Below are 11,321 nucleotides of genomic sequence, written 5' to 3' on the forward strand. Positions count from 1 at the left end.
TAGCGTCTGGGGTCACTTTAAAGGGATATTTCAGGATTTTTGACACAGGGCCTCATTTCCTAGTTATCCAGAGTGTTGCTGATACCTGGAGATATTTTTTTTTGTAATTCATGCAGCTCTTATGTTTGAAGAGTTTCATGGCGCTAGGCTAATGCAAGGCTAGTGCATTTCTACGATGTCAGCTAGCCTGCATTAACAAACAGTCTGACCCGCTCCACAGTGCACCTCTCTCACTTCTAACATCAGACTAACCATATAAATGTCTGTGTCGATAGAATAATTTTTGGAATACAACTGACCTTGCATCACATGAATGATGCATTTTGAGGGACTATTTTCTAGCAGATCACTCCGCCACTGCGTAGCTTATACAACCACGAAGCTGATGCTGCTCAAGTATAAGTTCTTTTAAATGCAAAATGGTTAAAATTAAAAAACATAAGAACTGCATGAATTACAAAACAAATATCTCCAGGTACCAGAAACACTCTGGATAACTACGAAATGAGGCCCTATGTGAAAAATCCTGAAATATCCCTTTAACCTTAGCATTCTTAAACAAGGTTATACACAAAATGACTGAAATGTTATCTCCTCACTATTTTGACCCTTTTTTCATGTAGCTTTTATTTGGGTAAAGCCAAACTGGAGAAAATGTGCTTGGTTCAGGTGGGAGTTAAGAGGTTAACTGAAAACTTTACTAACCAGACTCTATTGCTTAAATAGCATTGCTAGAACAGGGACTGGCCAGTGTGTGCGGAGGGTGAGGAAGAGGGGCAGCTCTAGGCCTAAATTACATTGACCTTAGTGTTCAGAATGTAAAAGTGGATGGTTGTCAAACTTTGTCTGGTTTAGTGTCCAAACTTTATTGCATTGACTGCCAAATGCTAGTTAACTGAAGCAGCATCTTATATTTAATTCAACAGGAAGCTTGTGTCCTAAGCTGCATTGGCCATTGACCTTGTGTGCAAATGAATGTTGCTTCTCCAAAACACGAGCTAACTACTAAATACTAGAATAAGTTATTACCATCCACAGTGCTATTACTTTGGCTGTGTTTTTGTGCTGTAGTTTGTGGTTGTTTTCTCCTTCTCCAACAAGTTTGCATATATATAGCCTATAGTCTCAGGCAGGATCATGCGTGGGTGGTATCTTTGAAGCTTTTGTGTTTTTCGTAATCTTGGCCTTTTGTACAAACGCGGGTCAGTCAGGGAGAACACAAAAATGAGAGAAAACTCTTCAAAGATTATCCAGTTTACTAACTTTGAGCTGTGGAAGAGCAGAACAATCTCTCTTTAGAGTGGGGACATTTGGTTATCAGTTTCATTTCATCTGGATTTTTTTGGACCTGCTTTGTCTTGTTTTCAGAATTGTGTGGGGAAAAAAGGCTTACAATTTTTATTTAAAGGGACTACACGGAGTTTCAAAATGTTAAAATGAAGTATTTTCCTCCCCCTACATGTTTCAACAATGTCCTAAAGTGTAGAATGAGCCCAGACATATTCACCACAACGGTCTCTAAAATCCTGCACTGTCACTCAAAAAGGTGTTTATTCGGGTCCGAATTGCCGTCATGCACAAGCTTAACATAGAAGGTGCAGTTAAGCATATGACCTGAGGTGGCAGTAGTGAGTATAAAATGGCTAACTTGCATCTAGCCCCTTTAAACTTACTGAAGTGCAAAAGGGTTTATGCTTGTTGGTGCAGTTGGCCAGAAAAGTTTACTGCGTGATCTCAGTGTTAATCAATGCGGTTCTCTTCCAAACAGCACAAATAAAATCCGCACCCATCGAGAAAAGGCTTGCCTCTGAAAACAAACAAACCCCCGCGTGGGAAAGTGCATGAAACATTAATGCCTGCTTTTTAATTTTTCATTTACAGCCTCTTGGTGGATCATGAACAACAACAACTGACCAAGCACCAATCTGAAGTCGCACCTGGGCACCTCTGAAAACCAACAGGAGACTTGTGCTCCTCCTTTCTATTGTATTTTTGTTCTTTGAGACCCCATTCCCCTCCTGGCATGACTGGAAGTGGGTGATAAAACAAGACGCTGCTCGGATAAATCAGCAGAAGGACAGTTAAAAGAGAAGAGGTAATGCAGTTAAAAGAGAAGAGGTAATGCAATACTAGCTCTCGGGATGCGCTATAGTCGTGTTTCCATGAAATATGAGGAGATCTTTAACAGGATATAGTAATGTCCCCAATAATTCGGATGGAGTGATGTGAATTGGAAAGTTTGTTTAACTTAAAGAAGAACTAAGTAACTTGTTTACCTTAATAAAAGCTTTTCGTAATCCCTTCATCTCCCCCTGGTGTCTCTGGCCAGAAAACCACCATTGCAACTGCCCTACCTCCGGGTTGGAGGCGCAATACACACGGGGAATGGGGAAAGCTAACTGTGGGATAGCACCACTTTAGCAGTATTTACAGCCAAGTTTGATTGAAAAAAAATATCTCCATTGTGTAATTGGATGTACAATATCCCTCCCTCCCTTTGTCTTTTCTGTCAGCGTAGTATTTACTCTCACGGACAATTAATGAGTAAAAAAAAAAACGCAACAGGCTACGACACCTGCAGTGGCGTGTTTGGCCTCTATGAGTAACTTAGTTCTACTGTAAGTAAACTTTAATATCAGTACAAACAATCAAAGGAAAACATTGCTTTAAGTTTGTTACATTGGAGAGATCCTTTATGTCCTACAACCTGATGTTGAATTTCAGATGAATGGCATAAATATGAAAGCACGACTATTGTTTTTTAGTTTGAGAGCGCACACATTTTCCCAATAAGCAACTTTCTAAATGCATGGTTTCTCAAGGCTAGTTACTTTGTGTATATATTGCAACAACATGTCCATTCATTACTTACTGTTTATAGAGGTAAAAGAAAAAGACGTGCATTTCTCTTGTTCTCTTGTGATATTGTGCTTGTCAAATCTTTTTGTTTTTTTCCACATGTAGTGTTTTGTTTAAAGGTCCAATATAATGCACTATTCAGGCTTTTTGATCTGCTTTGGACCTTCGCAATGTTTAAAATAATGTACCTGAAAAGAGGCTAGTGATGAAAGTGTTTTCGGACTTTTAGGACACAGTGGAGCACTACTTCTTCACTTCAGCAGGTGAAGGTGACTTTTTGAGCTCTTGGCAAAGAAACTGACTAAATGTACATAAATGAAACAGATATGTTTATAATTCGAAAGCAAACTTAATTAACATCAGCTCAAGGAGTCATTTCAGTAAAATATGGGACCTGTATCAAATGACTGTCAGGGTAAACGTGAAAAATAAAAGTTTATTTCTATGTATTTCACTCCCGCACTTTAGAGAAACAGATACAGTGGACCTATTTAGAAAGTAGATTTAAGGAAGAGATTGTAGATTGTCTATTGAAAATGTATTATGTAAATGTAAGGATCTTAGTGAGCTATAGTCAGAATAGTCAAAAGTAGAAAGTAACCATCGTTATATCTGTGTATTCAGGAAGGTTTAAAGGCACAGTGTACACACATAGAAATGTATATTTTGAGAAATTAAAGAAAATACAAGGTACATAATACAGACAGAAGTGCACAGTTAGTGAGAGCCATGTTCATGTTGTTTGGTGACAGTACAGTTCGATCATGAGGTCTTTGTGATGAAGAAATACCATGGAATTATTTTTATTTCCTGTTATTTTTGACAAAAATATTACACGTGAATGCTGTATTTGTTTTCTGGCATGGAATAAAGTCAGTTACATGATCCCCTGTGTTGATTTCATTTGAAAATAACGATCCGCCTCTTTCCTTTGTAGTTGCCAATTCCCTTTTATACCATACACATTTAAACTACGATGAACAAATTAATAATTATATCCGGCTTGGCCTTTTGAGATATCAGCCTTTTCACTCTTCAAAAGGAGAACAATAAAGAAGAGCTTAATCTGTGACTTTGCTGCTTTTTAAATCCTCAGAAATGTCTGCCTTAAATAAATCTAAAAGGCTGTGAGTCTTTAGGCGGTGGAAAATGTAATGTTGTGAGCTTAGGCTAAATCCTGCTAGTGCTGCTCAAATACCAAAGTACTCAGCAAAACATTTCTTTTTTTGTGTGTGAACCTAAAACTTCAAAGTGTTCGATATAATGAAAAAGGACATGTTTTGTGTTTGACAATGACACAGCTTTCTTGTGTTGTTCGGTGAAATAACTGGTCCAGCGTCCCCCCCCCCCCCCCCCCCCCCCCCCTCGCCCCCGACAGAGGCAGATATCCACAGAAACGCTGTGCTGTGATTGGAGCAGCGGGAGGCGAGGAGCAGGAGGCTTCTTCAGACTCACACTAATGTTTTGTCATCATCAAAAGTCACACTCAGGATCCTCTCCCTGCTGCTCTTGTGGATGTACCGCGCGAGCCAAAATGTATTTCAAAATAGTTTACTCTACTTCAGTGTAATGGTGCAGCTGCAGGGCCCACCTTTCATCCTCATGACAAGCCATAACCCAAGTAAAAATATATGCTACTTTCAACTCCAACCACTTTCATTTGTTCACACTGTCATAGAATCAAAAATGTATCAGTGGTCTTTTTTTTTTTTTTTTTTTTAGCAAAGACCACTCATAATGGTTCTGCGGTCCATGTTTAGGTGTCCATCTCATTATTTAGACCCTTTTCCAGGACCTGAGTCAGGCTCGGGAGTGCCTTGATTGGTTTGTGCCACTTTTAGACTAATGCGGTGAACTCGAGTGTGCCTGAAGGAAACCCATCCAGACACGGTTATGTAACACAACGCGCTGACCCAATTATCCAGTTTTCTGAGAGTTTTCTTTCCCAAATTACTCAGCAAACAGTCATCGACTCGTCCTCCCGGGCCTGCACGGAAAAGGTCAGCTGCTTCTACATTTAGACAGAAGCAGCGGTGCCATTTGGATTGTTTAGAGGCCAATAACACAGGCAATAATACAACTTAGGATAGGTTTAATTGGGGGAAATAACACATAATAAACAGCATAGTCTACATTGTCTTTCAGCCTATAGAGTTTGTGGCAGATGTCGTCAATTCACTGTTACCGTGGATACAGTATCTGCCATGTTTCTGGGTTCTAGCAAACATTGTCCATCGATTACCATAAAGAAAATATACAAACAGTAAAGAAAAGTGCCGTTGGGCAACTCTGTAACGTCCCAGGTCACTGGTTGATAAACACACATAGGCTTTTTAGGTTTATATTAGCTCATGGAAAATGGAAAATGCCAATCCAATTCGCCAGGACAGATGAACTCAGGGATGCAGATGGTGTTGAATTATCATTTTGAGCAACACAGCCCATTTTTAGTATATTTCTGATCATTTGCACCCACTGCTTGATCTTCATTATCAATATCGCCCAGCCCTTTAATGACCAATCATGAGCATAAGTGTTATTAGGCTACCGGTATTTATCTATTTATTGTTTTGTTTGTTTTTTGTTGTTTTATTGTCTTGTTTTACTGTTTACTGTTTTATAAGTATACTCATAATAGAATGAATAAAGCAATCTCAACAGGATTAATGGAAAAAAAAAAAAGATTGATTCAGAATGCAGAGTAACACTGGTTCATTGGGTGTTACAACCTGTATTGCTCTGGAGTGAGATAAGAGTTGTAACATTAGACCCAAAGCGATTTAGTTTGGTATATATCCAGAAAAACATAAATACATATAAACATATATACACAAAAACCTTTCTTGTTTAGGGCCCTTTTCCCCAGAATGGTATACATGTGTTTATTTGGGTTTAACTCAGCCTCTCCAAGGGGTAGATGGATAATCTTGGTACCAAAATAAAGTTTATCCTTGGGACTTTTTGTTGAAGTGAAAAATAATTAAAAGTTACAGTTCATAAGCAAACATTTGTTTGAAACAGAAAAATCAAAATTCCGCCTGAATGAAAAACACATATTTGCACAAAATGCTCTTTCTCTGTCTGTGATGAAGCAAATAAGAACAGAAATGGAAAAAAAATCAAAATAATGTGTGCTCCCTGTAGTCAACAAAATACCATAGGCCAAAACACTAAAGTTATACATGCTTTATTTAAAAAAAAAAAAAAGTCCAGGCAGAATCTAACTGTGCCAAATTGTGCCAAATTTTAAAAAAAAAAGACATTTTTTTTCTTTTTTGCAGAAAATAAATATTTTAGCCATAAGGACATATCGGGTCACAAAATGGTATTCCCTGTCTAAAAATGAACACCATTTTTCAAAAACATTACACAATAGCATTTATTACGAATTATGACGAATTGACATATTGTGGCTTGCTGTTTGAGCTGGGATCTGTTGATTTGAAATTGGAGCGGGTGAATTTGTTGCTGGGAGTCCACTGAACATGGAGAGGTGAAAAATATGCCTGTCAGTATTTGTATGCGAAAGTTATGGTCCCAGAGATGCAGACACAAGGGGCGCGGAGCCAAATATTTCTCTTTAGAGCGGTCAGACGGGATCTATTTGAATGTTTAACTGTGGTTCCCAGTTATGAATATTTCTGTACTAATCAATCATTTGTTATGAGCATGTTGGTTGTTGGTGATCTGAGATATGTGCTGTTTGTTGTTGCTTGTTCTGTTTCCTAAAATATTGATAGAAGTTCAATAAAAATGTCGAATGAGTAAAGCAAGTTTCATCTCATTAGCAGTGATGAATCCATTGCTCGAGTTGTTACCTCCCTTGAAGACTAATTCTGCTCCTTGTTGTGTTAATTTAAGAAACTTCGAACGACGTCTCAAATTCATAATGTATTGTGTGTTGCCCCATTTCATATTCACTGATATTCACTTTGTTTTTCCTTTTGTGTCCGGGTTTTGCATATTTACAGTCTTACAGAGTGATGAAACAATTGTTCTCATTCTCATAACCTCGATGAGCTCTGACATTAAAAAGAAGCCGCTTGGTTTTATGGTTCTGTTTTGAAGATGCGGTGAGGAGAATGGTGAGGCAACAGGATGACAGCGGCAGCAGCAAATCGGGGTCAGCTGTCAGGAGGCATTCGGAGCGAAACGAGTGGATGCAACATGGCTATGATTTTCTGTCCACTAAAGACAGATCGACCAGGGCTGGAAGATTCACAAGGATTTCAGATATACAGTGGGTTCTAGAAGTAAAATGCAGCGTTTTCCTTATGCTTTAGTCTGACACTGAAAGAGATTCTGAATAAAGAGCAAATTTACACTTATAAAATGGATCTGCAGCCAGTGTGGGACATTTTCATTTATCCTGTTTTCATAATGAAAGAAAAAAGAAACAAATAACTTTTGTACTTGCATGATTTAGCATCAGACTGCTATAGCCTACATTATAAAATGGATGTGGTTAAAATTGGCTTGAAAACTTTCTGAACTAGACTACACTACTATTGCCGGGTGTTTTTCCCTCGAGCAAATACATTGATGTGATTTTCATTATGATGGTTTATCTGAGTGTCCTGGGTCTCTGGGCTTCAGCATTGTCTTTGATGGCCTGGGTGTTTTCCTAATGCAAAACACACTTTTTTCCCACAGGCACATGTTACATAGTGATAGAAGGTAGCAAAGGGTTAATGTATTTAATCAGGCAATCTTGCTCCCTTTCAGGTTGACATTCAGACTGCCACATTTATTTTGCCGACTTCAATTACAGCTTTGCTCCTATTTCAGCCAGCTGGTCATTTCTACTCATTCAAAATATGACATATTTTGTTTCTCTCTCCTGCGGCTGTTCATGTGCCAAGGACACAAAGCCTTCACCAGAGATGGGTGGGTGGGACCAAATGGATGGACCAAAAACCAAGTTTCCATCTTCATCATTATTTTTTTTTTTTTAGAATTTTTTGTTCCCAAATTCCTAATTTTCCAGTAATGTTGGAGCATTTTTATCTGGTCCTCTCATGATAGCGTTTCTTTCATTTTATTAGACATGACACAGTTTGTTATAAAAGAACACTACTCAAACGTGTCATGTATTGTCATGTTTTGATAGATTTTGATCACAAGTGCTTTTTATCGGATGTATTATCTCGGGTAAATCACCGTTAGTGATGGTGTTATGAATTTGAGCGATGACATGAATTAAGAGATTTCATCTAAAATTTGAGAAGATTTGGTCTGGTCATGCGATAAACCTCTCATTGCTAAAAGTACATGTTTTCTTAATTCAGATTATTTTGTATTATTTCAAGTGAAAAAGATTGTTTTATCGTATCAGATATTAGTTCAAACTGACTAAAATTCAACATAAAGAACCTTTATTCAAGCATGAAGTTATTTATTTCATTTAAGGCGAGACACTGCAGGTGAATTGGGAAAAAATGTATATTTACAGATATCAATTTGAAACTTTTGCTGTAGATCACTGGCATAAATGTGAGAAAAAACTACATTGCAAGTTTTCTGTCTTTTTATCTTTTCATATAAGAACAAGTTGTTTTATGCCTAAATATGCCCCAAATTTCCCATCGTTTCGGCGACGAAATCTGAATAATGGATGGAGCTACGTTCAAATTTATGGTTTCATTTTATTGATAAATGAGATACCAAGAGTTTCTCAGAGGGGATTTTGGATGTCTTGTTTAGTTTTAAAATAAGCTGTTTTTTAGTGGAAAAATGTGTAAAAAAATGTATTCTCGCCTTATTTTTTGACATTCAAAACTCAATAAATGGGGCTAGGGATTAAATAATAAAAAATCCCTCTGAAAAAATCTTCCAAATATTGTTCAGTCCAAGGCTGGAAATTTTGAAGTCTTTAGGTCCGACTGATGTGGACATAGTGTCGCCACAATGACAGAAAAATGTGTTTTGAGAAAAAGGCCCTTGAAATTGCGTTCTCCCATATAAGTCTATGGGGGAACATTGAATCAGCGCAATATTTAAACATGTTATTGTGAAGATTAGGTATATTTTTGGTTTCCGGGTGAAAGCTTATATGTTCAGAGACCAATTTGGCCCAAAACCTGAAAACTGAAAAAAATTAGTTTTGCCTGTAGTGTCTCCCCTTAAGATGGCATTTTCTCCAGTATATATAGCCTTGTGTACCCCAAGGCACAAAACATGACTGAAATGTGAAATGGTGGGTGTTGATGAACATTTGTCCATTTGACGAAACATCCGGAAACACTATGTCAAAATACCATCAATATTTTTTACACAGCCTATATTTTTGTGCCAGTAAACACATGGAATGACAAATTTTCCACACCGGCTATTATTGTTCTGGCATGGGACACTTAGATTTTGGTGCACGCCCGAAGGCCATTTCATTTATTTTTATGTCTCAAATACCTCCGTTACCATGGTGATGCAAAATGAACATTATCCCTGCAGCATTTATCAACCCCACGCTTTAATCCGTGACTTGAGAACAGGGAATGCTTATCCTAAATTACATGGAATCACTGAATGTCTGACAGTTCATAAACCGCAGCAAAATGAGTCACTGAATCACCCTTGCATCGTGAGACAGAACGCTTTAGACAGGCTGAGTGAAAGTATAAGCAGCCACAATAGTCCTGAAGGCTTAACAACAAGCTCTCAGTCGTCCATGAGTTTTCACCCGAGAAATGACTAATTACACTCAGTAGCAGCAAATGGGGAATTTGAGGATTCTGTTGAAACTGAGAGTGTAAAGTTCAGGAAAATCTGTCAGATTCTATTAGACGCAGACAAAAAAACAAAAAGTGCTTGTAATGTCTGACAGAATCGTTTGCAAGGCCATATACCACATGAGGTAAACTTCTAAAGCTCTTTTTGTCTTCTCTAATGCAGAATATAGCCAAAGTATGTGTCCTGCTGAGTAAAGCGGATGGATATAAGCATGTGTAACTCAATGTGTGATACAGTGGTCAAGTTATACATTGTGACACTTTCAGAAGGAAGATTAGGCTATACATTGTGACACTTTCAGAAGGAAGATTAGGCTATGTTTTGATGGTTTTGATGAAGCCTGGCATGAGTGCAGTATAAAAACTGTTTTGAAACTTTTGAAAAGAAAAGAGCTGCTGTGATGATGAGGAGGACGAGGAGGAATGAACCGGTGCAGTTTATGGCTTTTTGATCATGGATCAAGATGAACAGAAACAGTCTGTCCAATAACATAAATTATAAAGAGAGAGGGGGAAAAAAGTGGGCGGAGAGTAGTCTGAATTGGGTTCTGGAGCATGTACCACCTCATCCATCGCACTCATACGCCAGCCGCGGGAGATTACAAGCCAGTGCGCTTCACATCAACTGGAGGCGCTCAAGTGCGCCATCCAGCGTCTCCTGTGAGGAACAGCACACCAGGCCCATTTTCTGGTTCTCCCGCTCACCTGCATCAGGTGACACCCTGCGAGGGCGACTATTGGCTCCTGTCTCAGACCTTCCCCGAGGTGATTGGTGGAGTGACGAGCACTCAGCATGTGACCTCTGCGATGAGCTTCCGCCCACAAGGAAGTAAAGGCGGAAGAAGAGGTTTTATAGCACTGCGCCGAACAGAGGAGCCTCGGTCATGGTGTCGGTGTCTTTTAGAGTCTAACACCATAATAAGCCAGATATAAGGCTATATATAGGCCTATATATATATATAGCTACATAATTGAACACCGTGCTCCTTTCAATCATGTCTGTGATGAAGCTGTTGTATAATAAAAAAGCCGACTCACTGTCAAATTGACAGCCGATCACGAGCAAGGCATGCTGGGAAAATGGAGACGCTTATTTTTTCCTCAAAACACACAATTTCGACTCTTAAACCATGTCTAAGAGATTGAATAACTGGAGTTGAGCAAATGCAAAACTACCTCATTCAAAAGGTTTCGAAAAGAGGCAATTTTTACAAGAATTAGAATTAGCAAAATTAGAATTAGGCTAAAAATGAGAATTAACAAACATTAGCCTACATCTACTAGGAAAACATAATTCAGGAAACCACAAGATTTGTAACGTGCCAGAAACAACAGAGTATATATTTATGGTGTGTAGGGAATTAATCGAGAAAGAGTTTTAATAAAAAGGAATTTTTATCTTAAAAATATTTATCTAAAGCTTCAGACCACAGAGAGCCTATGTTTGATTTGTTTTAAAGCACACCGGACACATTGATAGAGGCCTATCGTTTTTGTTTGTTTGTTTGTTCTGTAGCTTGCACGTTATTCCCAAAGATGTAAACTCATCTGGAGGGTGGCGCTCGTGCGCTTGTCGCCCGCATCCGCCGTTAAGCAGCCAAAGAAGAAGAAGGAGGAGGAGCCTCGGTCATGGCGTTGATGTTATTTTTCAGTGTTATTTTACTTCAGTGGTTTAGTACAATGAACACAAGGAAGTCTAAATTAATTTATTGAACACTTTGTCCATTAGGCCTA

The 11,321-nt window shown here is 38.4% G+C and overlaps 1 protein-coding gene across 1 annotated transcript in view; it reads left to right on the top strand.

The window, feature by feature from the left end:
* The window catches only part of LOC306964562 (N-terminal EF-hand calcium-binding protein 1-like), a 30,176-nt gene extending 28,081 nt beyond the window's left edge, over nt 1–2,095 (top strand). Inside the window, exon 12 of the mRNA XM_079558627.1 lies at nt 1,882–2,095. Coding sequence (XP_079414753.1) covers nt 1,882–1,913 — 32 coding nt within the window. The 3' untranslated portion in view covers nt 1,914–2,095. The remainder of the gene's footprint in view (nt 1–1,881) is intronic.
* The last annotated feature ends 9,226 nt before the right edge of the window (nt 2,096–11,321 follow it).

The sequence above is a fragment of the Gobius niger genome, assembly GCF_951799975.1.
Source record: "Gobius niger genome assembly, chromosome: 6".
Classification (NCBI taxonomy): Eukaryota; Metazoa; Chordata; class Actinopteri; order Gobiiformes; family Gobiidae; genus Gobius; species Gobius niger.